This window comes from Rhinatrema bivittatum, chromosome 5, assembly GCF_901001135.1.
Source record: "Rhinatrema bivittatum chromosome 5, aRhiBiv1.1, whole genome shotgun sequence".
Taxonomy (NCBI): domain Eukaryota; kingdom Metazoa; phylum Chordata; class Amphibia; order Gymnophiona; family Rhinatrematidae; genus Rhinatrema; species Rhinatrema bivittatum.
In genome coordinates this window covers 316,208,756-316,227,979 of record NC_042619.1, presented here as the reverse complement: position 1 = coordinate 316,227,979, position 19,224 = coordinate 316,208,756, and the positions used below count along the sequence as shown (strand labels likewise).

General features: G+C 44.7%; 1 protein-coding gene across 2 annotated transcripts in view; it reads left to right on the top strand.

Annotated features, from left to right (window-relative positions):
• The window catches only part of PIGA (phosphatidylinositol glycan anchor biosynthesis class A), a 31,096-nt gene that overhangs the window by 9,781 nt on the left and 2,091 nt on the right, over nucleotides 1–19,224 (top strand). For both annotated transcript variants that reach the window (XM_029604349.1, XM_029604350.1), the window contains 3 exons: nucleotides 14,721–14,853; nucleotides 15,869–16,001; nucleotides 18,151–18,357. In XM_029604349.1, the coding sequence (XP_029460209.1) occupies nucleotides 14,721–14,853; nucleotides 15,869–16,001; nucleotides 18,151–18,357 (473 nt within the window). The remainder of the gene's footprint in view (nucleotides 1–14,720; nucleotides 14,854–15,868; nucleotides 16,002–18,150; nucleotides 18,358–19,224) is intronic.

Sequence of the window (19,224 nt, the reverse complement as noted above, 5' to 3'; positions counted from 1 at the left end):
TGGTTCATCCTTACCTAGATGACTGGTTGATTTGAGGAAAATTTGAAAAATAATGTTGACAGTCTGTTGTGAGGGTGCTGGATCTGTTGCAATCCTTGGGCTGGGTTGTCAATTGGGCAAAGAGTCACCTGTACCCCATCCAAATGCTGGAGTACCTGGGGGCGAGATTCAATACCCGCAAATAGGTTTTTCTCACCTCCCGAGAGGATTCAGAAGTTGCAAGCTCAGGTGGGACGGTTACTGAGGATGTCAATCCCCAGGGCTTGGGATTATCTTCAGGTGCTGGGGTTGATGGTGTCTGCCTTGGATTTGGTACCTTGGGCATTTGCTCATATGTGTTGTTTCAGAGGGTGCTGTGCTCGTGGTGGAATCCATTGTTAGAGGAGTTTCATCAATGGTTGCCGCTGCTCGGGGCCTCCAGATCCAGTCTCTTGTGATGGCTCTTTCGGCCAAATTTGGAAAAAGGGGATGGATCTAGAGCTCCCGATCTGGGTGGTGGTGACCACTGATGCCAACCTCAAGGGTTGGGGAGGTCTACTGGGGATAGTCAGTGCAAGGACAGTGGTCACCAGTAGAAGCGACATGGTCGATCAGCCAGTTGGAGACAAAGGTGGTGCGCAGAGCATTTGGTGGAGTTCCTCCTGCTGATCCAGGATCAGATGGTCAATTTTTTCAGACAATGCCACTACAGTGGCATATATCAATTGGCAGGGGGAGACGAAGAATCGTGCAGTGGCCAAGGAGGCTCAGAAACTTTTTGTCTGGGCAGAGCTACATTTGAAGGGAATAGTCACTTCTCGTTGTCAGGAATGGACAATATGCAGGTGGACTACCTGAGCTGACAACAGTTGGACTCAGGAGAATGGGAGCTGTCGGTAGAATCCTTCGATCTTATCTGATCCCATTGGGGCAGTCCAGGTCTGGATCTGATGGTGTCCAGGAACAATGCCAAAGGGCAGGTTTCTTTAGTTGCAAGTGGGAGGTCTGAGTCGAGGGCATAGATGCACTAGTTCTTCTGTGGCCCGCAGGTGTTCTTCTGTATGTGTTCCCTCCATGGCCTCTAATAGGCTGGGTGTATGATGCATCAAGAGACATCCAGGTCGAGTGATGCTGGTCGTGCCGGAGTTGTTGCTTCGTTCACGGATCTGGTTCAGTTCGCAGTGGATGTGCCCCTGAGGTTGGCTCATGTACAAGGGCTGTTAAGGCAAGGTCCTATTTTCTCAGATCAGGCGGATCACTTCTGTCTCATGGCTTGGCTTCTGAGAGATGTTTGCAAATGAAAGGTTACTCAGAGCCAGTGATTTCCACTTTGTGACTGGCCTCCTAGCCTGAAGCATCTATGGTGTATGTCCGGATATGGAGAGTATTTGACAGTTGGTGTGTGGTGGAAGTCCTTGACCCATTGGGGGTGGCCTTTCTGCAACGCAGCCTGTCCAAGGGCTTGTCTGTGGGTTCAGGTGGCAGCCTTGGGTTGTCTCATAGGCAAGCTCCAAGGGAGGTCGTTGGCTTCGCATCCGGATGTGGTGAGTTTTCTGAAGGAGGTCAAGCATCTGTATCCACCGGTTTATAGGTTGTGTCCGGCATGGAGTTTGAACTTAGTCTTGCGTGTGCTTTGTGGATCTCTGTTTGAGCCATTGAGGAAGGCTTCTTTGAAGAAACTCACTCTAAAGGTAGTTTTTCTGGTTGCAATTCATTCAGCTTGAATTTTGGAGCTGCAGGCTTTATCCTGTAGGGAGCCTTTTCTGAGAATCTCGGATGAGGGTGTGTTGCTGCTTACTGGTCCCTCATTCCTTCCATTGAGTTAGATGGTAGAACTTCCTGCTTTCCCGATTGGTCGGCCTAATCGTCAGAGTCCAGGGAGCTTCATCTCTTGGATGTTCGGGTGCTGTTGTGTTATTTAAAAGTCACCAACAGTTTTTGGCAATCAGATCATTTGTTTGAGTTGTTTTGGAGGTGCAAACAAGGTTTGCAAGGCCTCCAAGGGCACAATAGCGCATTGACTGAAGGAAGCAATTGTCTCGGCCTACATTTGCAAAGGAGGAAGAATTCTGGATGGATTGCTTGCTCACTCTACTAGGGCGCAGGCAGCTTCTTGGGCTGTGTGTTGGTTGGTTTCGCTGCAGGAGATTTATAGAGTGGCGATTATCAGTTGGATGTTCAGGATCTGGGTAAATCATCCTTTGGCGAAAGTGTGATGCCAGGGGGTCTTTCGCGGACCCGCCCAGTGTAGGGTTGCTGTGGTACATACCACTTGTCTGGATTGATCTAGGAAATGAACAGGAAAAGAAACTTCTTATCTGCTAATGTTTTGTTCCTGAAGAACCACAGATCTGTCCAGAGACCTATCCCTGGGTATTTTTTTACTCAAGACCATTGTGGCAAGTCTGTCTTATGTCACACTTTCTGGGAAGAACTGTTAAGTTGTACATATTCAGAGCCTTCAGAAGATGGTCTGGTTGTTTTGTTCTCCCTTGGACTGTTAGTGGTTATACTATGTTCATGGGTCTTATATTGTTTGGGTTAAGTGTTTTCCCCTCATTTACTCAGTCGTTTGGGGTTGGTTGATCTCTAATCTGGCTTGGGTACAGGTCAACTGAGGGACTGCAGATGGCACTCTACGGGGCCGATGCAATACAGTGCGTTCAGCTGAGTGCACTGAATAACCGGCATTCGGATGCGGGTTGAATAGGCACTAATGAATCCCCTAATGTGATAAGGGGATTAGCGCCTATTCAACGTGTGTTCTATGCGGAGTGAGTCTAATAGTGCTAATCACATCCAAATGCATGTGATTGAGGCTATTAGCATTCACTCCTGATGCAAAAAAAAAAAAAATGTGCATCTAGGATGCTCATCTAGCGCTCAGTAATTAACGCCTGCCTGGAGCAGATGTTAATTGCTGAGCGCTCCTTGAACCAGTACAGAAAATCAGAAAAACTGCTTTTCTGTACTGCCTCTTATTTAATATCATTGCGATATTAAGTAGGAGGAAAAACAAACAAAGTTAAAGAATAGAAACCCCCCCCCAAAAACACTGGCAGTCGGGTGCAGGAAACAGATGCTTGAAAGACAAGCGTCTGTTTCCTGAACCCCCTGCCTGTGCGGCGTTTAGGAAAACCAATGCCGATAAACTCTGTGTCGGGTTTCCTAATCGGCGGACCGCCAACGCCGATCGGGTTCGTGTTAGGAAGGAGGCGCTAGGGTTGCTTGCGCACCCCTAGCACCTCCTTGCTAACACGACCTAATTTAAGTATTGCATGGCACCCCCCCCCCCCCCCCCCCCCGGGGCGCGTTAAGAAAGCAGGCACTGATTGTTCAGCTCCCGCTTTCTACGCAAATGTATTGCATCGGCCCCTACGTTATGTAGCAGTGCCTCAAAGTCTTTGGTTCTCTGCCTCCATCTGTTGGTAGGGATGCAAAACCCGCTTGTCTGGACTGATCTGGGGTAATTCAGGAACAAAAATTAGCAGGTAAGAACCAATTTTCCTTTTAGCCTGGGCTTGATTGGCACTGGATATCTTTTTGTCTTTAATGCTCTAAAGGTTAACAGTATGCTGAGAGTGCACTTTTGCATCATGGAATCCTTTAGAAAAAAAAATCTGAATAATAAAGCTGGTTTGCCCTGTACCTCTAGTTCCTCAGGAGGCAGCCTCCTGCAGGAAATGTGAGGGGGGTGGAGGGATACTGATCAGCTTTTCTTATTTAGATTCTTTCCAAAACTTACCATGATGTAAAAGTGCATTCAGAGCCTAGCGTTATACTCCAGCCAGGAAACTGGCCACTCCTGGATTTACATCAAACCATTTTCTCATATTTGAGATGAGGTCAGTTCCTTGCCCTATTGTTGATGTTATTGTAGTGCATTATGGTATTATGTGTGAGTTTTCATTCATGTGCTTTTAATAGGTCTGGATGCTGTGTGATAATCCTATTGGGAGCTTTTAGTCACAATTCTGCTCTTTATTTTTTAAACTTTTTTTGTAATTACTAATACTTCTCACTTCTTTATTCACTTCTGGACAGAAGAAGCAGTAAAAAAAACAAACCCAAAAACATTTGTGGGAATGCTTGTTCAGGTTGTTTATATATGGTATGTCCTTTCTAAAGTTCAAACTACTTGGCTATAAGAACATGCCATGCTGGGTCAGACCAAGGGTCCATCAAGCCCAGCATCCTGTTTCCAACAGAGGCCAAATCAGATGCTAATAGAGATTCATTAGCATTACCAGTACTAACCCAGCAGCATTAAAAATAACATGAGGGTGTCACCTTTTAATGCAGCTGAACTTAAATATGCAAATACTGTGGTAGTGTGCTTATTACTCACTACCACAATATTTGTAAAGGTGTTTTAAATTTACCATCCCCAGCTATTTTAATGCAGCTGCAATGGACATCTCATTTGTGTTGTGGATTTCTTGTTAATGTGTGTGTTAAAAATGTCTAATACCTACCACTCTGGGGATTTTTTTTTTATGTGACTTAGTAGCTAGACACCTAAGAAGTGGCTCTATGGCACAAAATAATGATGTCTGCTATTTTATTTCTAACTGCACAAAAGTCACATTTTCTATGGTGTTAAGTTTAATAACAACATTTAATATACTGCCCAACATTGCAAGCATCAAATCAGTTTACAATAAATCTCATAAAATAAAACCAAAACATCAATGTATAAAAAGAAATCCCTTTTGTCCTAGCACCAACACCTTTGCTAACCAAGCATCATCCTAACTTCATCCGTATTATGGATATTCTGCCTCAGACCTATATAAAACTCAACAAACTAAAACTCCAAAATAAAATAGCTATAGCAGTATACAAGACTTCAAGATAACATGATATCTTAGACTTAATTCTTCAGATCCTTTTTAAAAGTCCAATTAAAAAATGTATTCAAAAGTCATGTCTTAATTTGTTTCCTAAATGTTCCATAATTAGATATCCAGAGAGCATGCCATTAAAGTCGGGCCTAAGACGAAAATGATGTGCATTCGGTTTCTTAAAGTCTTATATCTGATGGGGAGGGGGGGGGGGGGGAACCCTAAGTAGTTTGTGTTGAGAAGACTGGAGAGCATGAGCTTGGCTATATGGAACTAATACTGCCAAATGCCATGGCAAGCCACTATATAGTGCTTTAAAAGTCATGCCTAGAATCTTATTCAAATCCCCACTGGCATCCAATGAAGTTCCTTTGGTAACGAGTCATATGGTCAAACCTGGACAGGCACTTGAGTGATATAAAAGTAAAGAATTGAAAGATGTACCCATTCTGCAACTCAAAGTGAGTTGCAGCAGTCTAATCAAGATGAAGCAAAGACTTGACTTGATCAGATCTTTCCAACAGCGGTTTCGGATGGCGAATAAATCAAAGGTAATACTAGGTAGTCTTTGTTACTACTGTAACTATCCAGTGTTTTACCTAATGGTAACCACTTCCTTCAAGGGAATGGCAATACCATCCATTTTAGGTATTGATTCTGTAATTGAATTTCTCTTATTTAACCTTATAGCCTCTAACTTTTTCAGATTAACGTTCAACTTAAATTTTTCCAGCCATTTTGAAATTTGGTTGCAGCATTAATGAAATTTCCCTCTCTGTCAACTGAACTGGAATTAAAATAAGCCACGACTTAGACATCAACCACATAAATAACAGTATTCCAAATCCTGAATCAGGGTAGCCAGCAGAGCCAAATATACATTAAATAGAATTGGGGATAACATTTGAACCCTACGGGACAGCACATGTTTCTCTCATTTCTGATATCTCAGGGCCCCATGTGAACCTGGATGGCTGATTCCTTAAAAATGATTTAAACCAGGTTGAGGCAAACCCCTGGATTCCTACATCTACTGACCTTTGAATAAGTAAATCATGATTGTAACAAAGGCATCAAAAAGAGCTGCTTTATTTTTTTGTTTTTATTTATATTACACCTTTTGTGACACACAGTACCTGAAAATAATCCTCTTCTTTCAGTATTTTCTGTCCCCAGACGGCTTACAATCTACCTAAGGCAATGGATCTGAGCCCTAGCTTCCCTGGCCTGCTGCTGTAACCACAAGGCTACTCCCTTTATCCATGCGTTCAGGGCTATCTCTGAGCTAGAACCATGCTGAAAACTTAACTGCCTTGAGTGTAGCATATTTGGTTTCTCCATGAAATCCTCAAGTTGTAACACCATAGCAACTTGTTATTCTGGTGACAGGTTAGTAATTGGAGTCTCTAGGCCGCAGACACACACTAAGCAGTCGCTGTGGAGCACAGCTGAAGAACATGTTGTGAAACAACTAAAAAATTAAAATATGTGAAGGTGGACATTTATCTCAACAGTTTGTAACGAAATACTCAGTTAAGTCACAAATTACAATTGAAAGGCCCTGTGTTCTAAGCAGTTCTCCCATAGACACAAAATGGGAGAAATTCTTTAGTATATAGGCCTCAAAGTGCATTGTTACAGTTTCTCTCTTTGGTATAGCTGGCTTTGTATTGGGATCCCAATTTTTTCAGTGGCTATAATGCTAGCAGCATAGTTTAGGTTTCTTTAAAAGCTGTGGTCAGATTACAAAATTCTACTAATAGCTTTTCCAGAATTCTTTGAATTCGGCAAGATATCTCGTAGAATAGGGGTAGACAATTCCAGTCTACCCCTATTCTACGAGACAGCCAGGTCTGATTTTCAGTCTCTCATGGCTCCTTGCTCTAGAACATTCTGTCCACTGAAAAATATTTGTCTCTGGGCTGCAGACACCTGCTGCTTTGATAGCCATCTAGATTGCCTTTATTCTCCATCCTAGAGATGTGACTCCTCCACAAAACTCCCCCCCCCCCCCTCAAAAAAAAACCAAAACCCAACCTGGGTACCATAATCTACATGGGATTTGAACACTAAGCTGTAGAGAGATTTAACTGCCTCCTTTTTTTTTTTTTTTTTTTTTTTTTTTTTCTTTTTGCTGGTCCTAACTTTCTCTGTGCCCTCCAGCATTCAACTAGATCGTCTTATCACATTTTTAATTACTTTAATTTAATACAGCACTTATTCCACAGTTTGAGGGGAAGAGGGTGAGCCCATTCAATGTGGTTTACAAAATGAGGTTAAAGTAACCTAAAGGCGAAAAAGCACTGAAGGTACTAACAGTACAAATCCCCAAAAAATTGTAGAACAAAACAAAAATCCGAGAGAATAAAAAAATCAATAAATATAGAAAAATGTTTATTATACATCAAATGTTTTTTTTTTTTTAAGAAAATGTTACCAAAAGAATTTTTTTTTACAATAAAATGTGTTAAGCCCCTAACTAATTACCCTCAAACCACAGACTATTGAAATACAAAATATACAATTAAAAACTATTACATCTACACCAATTACAGAACTAACTCCAACACAAATTAAAACATATCCAAAAAATGTTTCCCTCAATGAAAAAAATTAGATACAATGTATATTTATTTATTTTATTTTAATTTTTTCTATACCGGCAATCGTGATAACATCACATCAAGCCGGTTTACAATAAACAATGGGGTAATCGGAACCGAGAACAAATATGTAATATACATATTATAAATGCAGTTACAATAAACAAGGAAACATGCAACTGGGAGTAAGAAGAAGAAAAGATAGTAACTTTAACATGGTGTATAAACCTGTAGAAGGTAAAGTTTCCAAAAAATGGAAGTGTATAATTTACAATGAGTTGTTCAGTTCAAAAATGCAGTTTTTAACAATAGAATATAATATAAATTCTCAAAGGAGTATACTCCTAAGTACAAGGTTTGTATGTTTTGTATCTGTCTGTAGTTTGAGGGTAATTAGTTAGGGTCTGAATTGATTCATTTTATTGTATATAGAAAAAATGGACATTTGATGTATAATCGTTTTTTCTATATTTTGATTTTTTTCTTATTCCCTTGGATTTTTGTTTTGTTAAGGTTACAAAAATACCAATAATAGGAGCAATACAATAAATCTGAAACAAATATAAATACACCTAATTCTCCTTGTCACTCCCCTGCAAAGCTGAGCTCATCAAATATAATCACTTTTAAGGCCTCAATCTGATTTAATGGTTGTCAGTAACTTACTCCCATCATGCACTCAGCCTTTGGGCTTCTGTGCCCCAAATACAGTACATGACTTCATTGTTGTCACAGCTAAGAATAATAATAAAACACTGAATAGTGCCTTTCATCCATTCGGGATCCCAGCAGAGTCTGCAATTAGAATATGTCAGAAACATCCACTGCAACAGAAAGTCTGGTTGAAAGTTCTGGTGTCTGATGCATGTAATAGCATCCAAGGGGGCAGAAAGACAAGTAATATTAATATTAACCAATTACAGTTTGGGTAATAGAGAATGTAACACAGGGAGTCGGTGGAAGTGCAGGATTTAACGTCACAAGTCCCAGGAGCTTGCTTACCTGAGTATCCTCTACAATTGTTCTCTAGTAGCAAAGTAATTGATAACAGATAAAGACCATTCCCTGTATGTACCAGGATCAGTCCAGACTGCTGGATTATGCCTCCCTTCCAGCAGATGGAGTCAGAGAAACTGAAAAGGCACCTCCCATATACCCTGGTATGCCACCTGCGATCCCTCAGTATTTCTCTGACTCCAGCAGATTGAGAGAGCATAACCTGCGGTCCAGATCACCTCTAAATTGGGAAGGGTTCCTCTGTCAAGTTTGATTTAATCTTATGGGGAATCCTCTGACTAGATCAATTCCTTAAAAAAAAAAAAAAGGGGGCATTGGCAGGCAAGGCAGGGCATTGCCCTATAGCCTTTTTTTCCCTGAGTAACCTTGGTCCCCTGCCCGCTGAGTTAGAAGGGGGAGGATTCACCGGTGGGCCGGTCACTCTCCCCCTCTTCTCCAGAGATGCTGCATTCCTCGGAGACACTTGTTGCAGAGAAGATTAATTCCTCTGTAGGCTCAGTAGTTCTATGGGTCAGGGAGAGTGTTCCCCTGTGTTGCTTATTAAAGTTTAAAAAAAAGAGAGAGATCAGAGAGGAAAGGTTTTTTATTTAAATAACGACCTGTTTGTCCCGCGCCTGCCTTACTCACCCAGGCCTCCGGACGGGGTGGCTGGCCGCCCGACAGCATTTTCGCTCCTTTTCAGATGCCGTGGGGCGCCTCTGCTCCCGGGGCCTTCGCAGCGGCTGATTTCTGGCAGGGGAGCAGCTCTGCCACGCCAGAGGAGACACAATTCCGCATCGCTCCCTGGGAGGCAGAGGCCAGGCACGCTCCCGAACACGGAGGCGGCAGCCATCTTGCCTTCCTCGGATCAGACAGTGGCCATCTTGATTCAGCCCGATGGCGATGCCGATTCTATGGGGGAGGGAGAGGAGCTTCCTCCTTTGTCCCCGCCGGCACTCAGCCCTCAGAGACCACGCGATTTTCAATGGGACTCTAGTCTACCTCAGTTTCCTCCAGCGGGGGGGGCTTTAAAGAGACCTCACCCATTTTCTTCCCAGTTTGTTTTACTTCTCCATAAAGCTTATGTGGAAGCTGAAACTGAATGGGAAAATCGGTCTCCTGTCCCAGTTAAGTATTTTAAGGGCCCAACAGGCCAGGACAGCTCTGTTCGGGAGTGCCTTGCATGGTCCAAGCTGCTGGACCTCCTATTCAGGTCTCGGCTGCGGATCCTATTTCTCAGGACCCCCTCACTCCAGGATCTGGGTGATGATGTGGGAAGTGGAGGGGGATGATCCGCAGATACTCCGCTTGTTCCACAAAGAGGAGCTGGACCCATTAATTTTGCATGTACTTCAGGAACTTGATATCCCAGTCCCACAGGCAATTCCAGATACTTCACCAGGAGACTCTGTTTTATCGGGACTCCGCGCTCCACCGCAAACATTTCCTTTCCATCCAAAACTTTTTCAGATCGTATCCCGGGAATGGGATACTCCGGAAGCTACCCTGTGTGTCAGCCGAGCTATGGAAAACCTTTAGCCGCTTCCTAATGAGCCCTTGGAGCTCCTTAAGATCCCCAAGGTGGATTCGGCGGTCACAGCCATTGCCAAGCATACCACCATCCCCGTTACAGGAGGCACGGCTCTCAAGGACCTTCAGGATCAGAAGCTGGAAGTCTTGCTCAAGTGGATTTTTGAAGTTTCGGCTTTAGGAGTGAGGGCCGCGGTATGCAGCAGCATGATGCAGAGGGCCACCCTCCGCTGGGTCCAACAAATGCTCACGGCACAGGATTTTCCTCTAGAAGAAGCTGAACAGGCGAACCGCATGGACTCTGCAGTAGCATATACCACGGATGCTTTGTATGATCTTCTCCGCACCTCGGCCCGCACTATGGCTTCTGCAGTTTCGGCAAGGCGGCTCCTATGGCTACGTAACTGGGCGGCAGATGCTTCCTCTGTCGCGATTGGGTGCCTTTCCTTTTCGGGGCAAGCTCTTATTCGGTGACGAATTAGAACAGCTGGTTCACTCTTTGGGGGAGAGCAAGGTTTACAAGCTACTGGAGGACAAGCCCAGATCATTCCGTTCTCCTGGCACATTTCTCGGCCGTTTCTGTGGACAGCGCTGCTTCCACTCTGGGAGGGGCTCTTCCTCATACGCTCCACGACAACCACCCACAAGATCTCAAGCATGGGCGCATTCCTTTCGTGGCAGGCGGCCCCTGCGAACTGGCGCCTCTCATACCTTCGCCAACAATAAGGCGTCCCAATGAAGAGACTCTGGCCCATCCCTCAGTTCCACAGGTCGGGGGGGAGGGGGGACTTTTCCACTTTCGCAAGGAATGGGCCAAGATCACTTCAGACCAGTGGGTCCTCAACATTATAAATCACAGCTACACTTTGGATTTTGCACGACCCCCTTCGCGACCTGTTTCTCATTTCTCCCAGTGGGTCCTCAATGAAACAGCAAGTGGTTTCACAAACACTAACTCGATTGCGGGCCCTGGGAACCATTGTTCCGGTTCCCACAGCCGAGCAGCGGACTGGTCGCTACTCCATTTACTTAATCGTTCCCAAGAAGGAGGGCACTTTCCACCCAATATTGGATTTGAAGCAGGTCAACAAGGCGTTGCATATCCCGCGCTTCTGAATGGAGACATTGAGATCCATCATTGCGGCTGTCCACAAAGGCAAATTTTTGGCTTCTTTGGATCTAAGAGAGGCTTATCTCCACATAGGGATCCAGGAATTTCATCAGATGTTTCTGCGGTTCATAATCATGGGGAACCATTACCAGTTTTGTGCCCTGCCCTTCGGGCTGGCTACGGCCATGAGGTTCTTCACCAAGGGGATGGTGGTGGTAGCAGCGAGCCTTCGGAGGGAAGGCATATTGGTACACCCCTACTTGGATGACTGGCTCATTTGGGCGAAGTCGAGGATACTCTGCGAGGATGCAGTACTTTTTGAACTGTCTGAGATCCCTCGGCTGGATTGTCAACTATTCCAAGAGCCAGCTGGTTCCATCCCAGATGTTGGAATTTCTGGGAGCACGTTTCGACACCAGTTTGGGCAAGGTTTTCCTACCACAGGGGAGGATGGAGTGACTAATGTCTCAGGTTCGTCATCTGTTAGCTCTTCCCTTACCTGTGGTGTGGGATTATTTGTAGGTTCTTGGTTTTATGGCATCCACGCTGGAGTTAGTTCCTTGGGCTTTTGCTCATATGCGTCCTTTGCAGAGGGCGCTACTTTCTCGTTGGGATCCCAAATCGGCAGAGTTCCAGCTGCCATTACCACTCCTCGAGCCAGCCAGGTCCAATCTGGATTGGTGGTTGATACTGGATCACTTACTCCAAGGCATGGATCTGGAGCCCCCTCAATGGATCATCGTGACGACGGATGCCAGCCTGACGGGTTGGGGGGCAGTCTGTCAGTCGCGGTCCGCGCAGGATCTTTGGACGCTGCCACAGACCAAGTGGTCCATCAATCGCTTGGAAACCAGGGCGGTTCACTTGGCGCTACGCCACTTTCTTCCACTGGTTCGCCACCAGGCAGTTCTGGTTCTCTCTGACAATGCAACCACTGTGGCTTACATAAACCGGTAAGGGGGCATAAAAAGTCGACTAGTAGTCTCCGAAGCGAGCAGGTTGATGGATTGGGTGGAGCGTCACCTGTCTCGCATAGTGGCATCTCACATAGCCGGGGTCGACAACGTTCAGGCGGACTTCCTCAGTCGTCAGCAGCTAGATCCCGGAGAGTGGGAGCTGTCAAACGAGGCTCTGCGGCTTATCATCCGATGGTGGGGGACCCCCAGGTTAGACTTGATGGCAACTCATCTGAATGTGAAAGCAGCTCGTTTCTTCAGTCGCATAAGGGAACACAGTTCAGAAGGTGTGGACGCTCTGGTTCTTCCTTGGCCCACGCATGTTCTCCTTTACATGTTTCCTCCATGGCCGCTGGTGGGGAAGATTTTGCACCGGATCGAATCCCACAGGGGACAGGTTGTTCTTGTGGCCAAGGAGGCCGTGATTTGCAGATCTGATCAACCTGGCGGTGGATGGTCCCTTACATCTAGGCCATCTGCCTCACCTGCTTCGGCAGGGCCCAGTATTTTTTTATCAGGCCGGTCGCTTTTGTCTAGCGGCTTGGCTTATGAGAGGCGGCAATTGAGGAAGAAGGGTTAATCGGAGGCGGTTATTACTACCCTCCTACACGCTCGTAAAACCTCTACTTCGGTTACCTACGTTCGGGTATAGAAGGTGTTTGACTCTTTGTGCCGTGGGTTGAATGTGTCCCCGCAGCTGGCCGCCGTTTGTCATATTCTTTTCTTCTTGCAGGACGGCCTAAAGAAAGGTTTGTCGTACAGATAGCAGCCTTGGGCTGTTATCGAGGTAAGATTGATTGTACTTCCATCGCCCTTCACCCGGACGTGGCTAGATTCTTGAAGGGGGTCAAAACACCTAAGGCCGCTGGTGCGTTCTATCTGTCCGTCTTGGAGTCTGGATTTGGTTCTTCGTGGTCTGTGTAGCCCCCCTTTTGAACCTTTTTAAAGGGAGCTACGCTGAAGAATTTAACGCTTAAGACGGTGTTTCTCGTGGCTATTTGCTCAGCTAGACGAATCTCAGAACTTCAGGTGTTGTCCTGTAGGGAGCCTTTCCTATGCATCACTGACTCGGGAGTTTCTCTTCGCACTGTTCCTTCCTTCCTTTTTGCCTAAGGTAGTTTTGGCTTTTCATGTCAACCAGACAGTTGAATTGCCGGCATTCTCAGATGAGGATTGGAACGCTGTTCAGGAGAAGGAGCTTAAGAGGTTGGATGTTCGAAGGGTTCTCTTGCAGTACTTGGAGGTTACCTATCCTTTTCGGTTGTCCAACCATCTTTGTTTTGTGGAGTGGTCCTAAGAAAGGGACTAAGGCTTCTACTATTGCCCGCTGGTTGAAAGATGCTATTGCTTCAACTTACATTTGTCATGGGCGTACCATTCCGGAGGGACTTAAGGCCCATTCTCTTCGTTCACAAGCGGCATCATGGGCAGAGAGCGACTGTGTCTCGCCTCAGGAAATTTGCCGGGTGGCTACTTGGAAATCTTTGCACACGTTTGCCAAGCATTACCATTTGGATGTTCGGGATCTGAAGATGGACTCGTTTGGCAGCAGTGTTCTTCGAGCGGGACTCTCCAGGTCCCACCCCCTTTAGGGCAGCTTGGGTACATCCCAGCAGTCTGGACTGATCCTGGTATGTACAGGGAAAGGAAAATTAGTTCTTACCTGTTAATTTTCGTTCCTGTAGTACCAAGGATCAGTCCAGACGCCCACCCAAAGGAGTATGAGTCCCGCTTGTCGGTTTATATTTTTCTTTTACAGATTTATCAGAGCATCTTGACAGATACCACATCGTTCTTTTTATCAACACTTCATACTTGTTTCAGAAGTTGTTGTTTTGTATTGATCTAGTCATTGGTTGTTACCATATGTTACATTCATTCTGCTTTGATATCGATTATACTGAGGGATCGCAGGTGGCACACCAGGGTATATGGTAGGTGCCTTTTCAGTTTTTTCTCTGACTCAATCTGCTGGAAGGGAGGCATAACCCAGCAGTCTGGACTGATCCTTGGTACTACAGGAATGAAAATTAACAGGTAAGAACTAATTTTCCTATTGCCCTATCCAATCTGCCCAGTTGAGATTCTTCCTCTGGTTTTCTGCCATCCTGAGTGCACAAATTCCCATAAGCAAACCAACACAGTGCCCCAACACTGTGTGTCTTTCACCTGACCCTTCTCCAACTACTGCCCTCCAACTCTGACCCAAGCATGTCCAAAGTCTGTTACAGTTCTGACCACCACCACCACCCCCCACTTGCAAGTCACCTTAGGTCTGGTCATTGTACTCTATGATTCTTACAAGACCAGTATTTAAGTCAATATCCAGGTCCCCTTCCATGTCTTCTTACCAAGTTCTGTGATAATCCACAGAATCACCACAATTAGGCTGCTGTCTTAAACATTGCTGCTCCTTGCATTTTGGAAGCTTGTTGCAGTCATACTACTGTTTAAGATTGTAATTTTGATAAAAGTGATTTTTTTCTAAATCTGATTGGTGCTGTCTATACTCATTTCCTTGGCCAGATAGTCCAGTTTTGTTTTTTTTTTTTTTTTTCTCGATTTATACTTACTTATTATAGTCTCAAATTCTCTGTATTACAAATAGTCTCGGACTGTGCTTTCTGTGAACAGGAAGGTATCTGTTTAAAGCTGAGGCTGACCTGAGGAGTTAAATGAACTCTCTTTTTTTTCTCGACAGGGATAGACTTATTAGGCGGCATAATTCCAGAGCTTTGTCAGAAGTATCCAGATTTGCATTTCCTAGTTGGAGGTGAAGGGCCAAAGCGACTTGTTCTGGAAGAGGTGCGGGAACGATATCAGCTTCATGATAGGTAATATGCCCTGTGCTGTTTCTGCAGGCTGGCTATATTTGTTCTTTGATATGTTCGGGTGCTAATGGGCTTTTCTTCAGCTAACAAGCTTTCCAAATCTACTGACTTACAATAAAAAGGAACATAACTGGGTATATTCTCTGCATTATAGACATGAACTGTAGTGGTAGGTGATAAAACTACTCATTATGTTACAAAAGAGCGCCAGCGCATTTCTGAGCTCCCTTTGTATCCCGGGATGTACCACATCCAGCGCCATGGCCTTGTCCACTTTCAGTTTTTCTAACTCTTCCCCATACGTTCTCGTCTGTAGATGGGGTTGCAGCTACTCTACCCCCATCCATGACCTTGTTGGTCAGGAATTTGCTGCTGGGAAAAGTATGCAGGTGCTCCCTGTGAGCCTGACAGGCAGTGCAGTCCCGGGAGCGTGAGGAATGTTGGGGCAGCGAGTATGTGGTCTGTACCTGCCTTCTTTGCCTATCATTGCTGACAGGCCTTCCCCACTGGTTATCATATATTATGCGCTGGCTGTTGTACCTAGATACATGGGCTCATGTACAATAGCGTTTTGGTTGATTTTCAACTAATTTTCAGTAGCAATGCTGGGCAGCTGTTTTTACTATTGTGAATAAGAACCATTTATGCCAGCATCTGGGAAATCAAGAAACATGTATTTTTGTGGGAATGATGTGGCAATTTAATTTTGAAATGAAAGCATAAAGGACCTGATTTACTAATCTTCCCCCCCCCCTCCCCATAGAAGCAAATGGGAGAAAAGCTTTAGTCAATCAGGCTCATCATTTTACAATGATATGAGATTAGTGCTGCGGAGGCAGCGCCCTGTCCCCTGGTGAGGAGGGGATTGTGGATTTAGCTAAAGGGTGGTGCCTAGTGGCCAGATTCAAGAACCGTGATTGCAGGGTTGTGAAAAGAGGCCCCCGGCCCCCAGGGCCATCACTACAATTTTTTGCTGGTTAGATTCATGCTTCTTGTATTATTTGTTGGTCTTATACAGGGTTCGCCTCCTTGGGGCTTTGGAACATCAGGATGTTCGAAATGTTTTGGTCCAGGGACACATCTTTCTGAATACTTCACTCACTGAAGCGTTCTGCATGGCCATTGTGGAAGCTGCGAGTTGTGGTTTGCAGGTAAAGAACTTTCCTTGGGTGAAGAATTTGGTAACACAGTTGTGTTATCGGAATGGAAAGATACCGTGGCTTTAGTTTATAAAACGAGTCGGTAGCACGCCAGGATACTGGCATTTTTGTGAAAAGGATATCTTAGGCACCATGTAATGTTTCAATATTCATATAGTACAGCAATAATACTTTTAATACTAATTCAATAAATACTCACTTCCAATTCACTACAAGTAACTTTGTTTTAATTTAAATATTTTAAGCATAATTTAAAGCACAATACATATCTATAAAATCATGAAAAGGTGAGCAGACCCTGTGATGTGAGGAGCCAGCGGAAAGAAATAAGAGGAGCTGTTGAACTAACTGTTAATTGGAGGGCTAGCAGGTGGGATCAGAAAAGTGTTAGTAACAGCAGCCTGGGAGAAGAACAGATTGATACGTTCATATCATTGGTAAGTGATGATGCATGCTTGCGATATGATACAGATTGGCATGCTAAAGGATTGAGAAGGAATCTAAACCTACATGAAGGCTGCTTAAGAATGGAGTGGCTGAAATATGAAAAAGAGGTGGTACAACTGAGAGGAGGAGGAAGAATTGACCAGATTAAGCTTAAAGCATCTTTCTGTCCTAGAATGGCCCCTTTGGCACGGAGAGTAAAAGCAGAGGGGGGCACTCAAGAACAGACAGGTTCAATTCATACATTATTTCCATTTGCCTCCTGATTTGGTATATACTGCATGCTGCTCCATCTCTGTTATGATGCGTGATAAGAACTAGTAATAAAGCGTGTGTTTTCTTAAAATGGAAAGGACGTCAAATATCTGATTCTGGATAACTGTGATTAACAATCTATCTAGCATTTAATTGCCATGCTCCAGTCATTCAAAAAAATCTCTTGTCAGATGATTTTATGAATTATTATTGTGTAGCACTTGAATGCACAGCAATAACTTCTTAAGAAAACAAAACAAATCCTCAATCATTTCTTGCATGTGTTGACAAAAAATACCCCTCTAAGGGGATTCCAATATGCTGGAAAACATTTACTTGGTAACATTTCACTTCCAAGTGTATCTGTTGTTGCCAGGACTTCCATTAAACATAACTCCTCTGCTTGTGGTATCATGTCTTGGTGCTGAAAGAACGGAGTGACCGTACATGCAATAGATGAGGGTTAGCAGCCAAATCAGAAAAAAAGAATTGCAAATTTGGTTATAAACAAAAATGATCACACCAGGTCACAAGATCTAAAGGTGCTGCCAAAACAGGGCCAATTTGCACATGCCAAAGACCTGGGCTCTAAATTAAAAAAAAAAAAAAATACTGTGCTTATAGAATATCATTTTAAAGTCATAACTGGAGTGAACTTCTGTGGGGAAGGAAAACAAATGCTTTCTCACCCACTTGCCTCTCACGTTCAGTTGGAAGCAAACAGAACAACTTTTTTCCCTTTCCCAGGTTTACTTTTCTCAGGATTTTTAAGTACTTTTGAAATAACATTTACATTATTTTGAAATCTGTCTTCAATAAGTATTGATATCTAAAACTTACCAGTTTTGTTGTTGAACCCACTGGGTTCAACAACAAAAGTGTTGAACCCACTGGGTGTAGATTTGTGCGCGCGCATGTTATAAAATCCAGGGTCGGCACACGCAAGGGAGTGCACACTTGCGCGCGCTGAGCCCTAGGGGAACCCCGATGGCTTTCCCCATTCCCTCCGCTCCCCTCACCTTTATTTTGTTTTATTTACGCCTGCCTCCGGGAAGGCATAGGTTGCGCGCGCTGGCCCCAGCGGCAGTGGAGAGGTCTCTGGCTATGAACACGCCCCACCCATTTTTTCAAGCCCTGGGACTTACACGCGTCCAGGGGCTTGCGCGCGTCGCCGGGCCTATGCAAAATAGGCTCGGCGCGCGCAGGATCAGGTTTTTGGAGTTAGGGGCGTAATATACGCGCGTAACCCTTTTAAAATCCGCCCCAAGATTAATGAAGAGAGACCAGTGAATGACTTTTGCATAAGAATTTCAGTTTCAGTATTCCAGTTTAGAATGTATTCCCTTTGAGTCTGCAGTAAAGTTCATATTTGGAAAGATTCTAATTATATATTTTCTGTTGCCACCTGTAGTGATTTATTTATTTATTTATTTTTCCAAAGGTGGTGAGCACGAGGGTTGGCGGAATCCCGGAGGTGCTACCGGAGAATCTCATCATTCTCTGCGAGCCCTCAGTGAAATCTCTGTGTGGTGGGTTAGAAAAGGCGATCGCTCAGCAGCAGGCAGGAAGATCACCAAGCCCCGAGTCGATTCACAACACGGTTAAAACTTTCTATACTTGGAGGAATGTTGCCGAGAGAACTGAAAAAGTAGGTTTGTCCATTTGTGTCGTAGGACTAGAATGCCATCCTCGTGTTTTTACGGGCGACAGATTGAAGCCAAATTCTAGTTTTATCGTCACATGCATTCTGTTTATAGTATGGCCTGGAGTTTGTAAGGAAGCCCTGCATGCACAGCCAGGTGTGTCAGACAAGCCCAAAATGTAGGTGCAACTGATAACTTGCAACCTCCAATTTCCTGTTCATACCCAGATCAGTCCAGACAAGTGGGTTTTGCATCCCTACCAGCAGATGGAGGCAGAGAAGAAAACCTTTGAGGCACTGCTACATATTTGAGAGTGCCACCTGCAGTCCCTCAGTATTGACCTGTACCCAGGCCTCAGAGTACAGTCAGTTTCTCTCCCAGATTGTACACCCTCTTAAGATATTTCTCCTTTCATAAGTGACAGATTATTTTAAATCTATTTCAGATATATGCTGATACACAAACTTATTTAGAGTCTGACTCAATTTTAAAATCAAACCTGGATTTCTGGGAGATGAATATTCTCGTGTTTACATCCTACCCATGCAGCCCTCACTCTTCCCCTGTACGCCGCAGCCCAGCTCATTCCAGAGCAGCTTCCTCACGTGCTTCCTCCACTACCCATCCAGGTGCAGCTCTGTCTTCCAGTCCTCCCACTACCACTGCAGCCCTCTCATTCTCCTTATCTTCCTCCCAGCTCTTTCATTCTCCTGTTTTCTTTCTTGGCCCTCGCACTGTGCTTCTCTCATTCCACTTCTCTTCTTTCCCCACATCCTTCTTTCCTCCCTACTGCCATCTTCCAGGCACCAATTAGACCCAAGATGCATCTGCCTCAAGTGCAGTGTTTCTCATTCCCCGCAGCCAACTCTGCA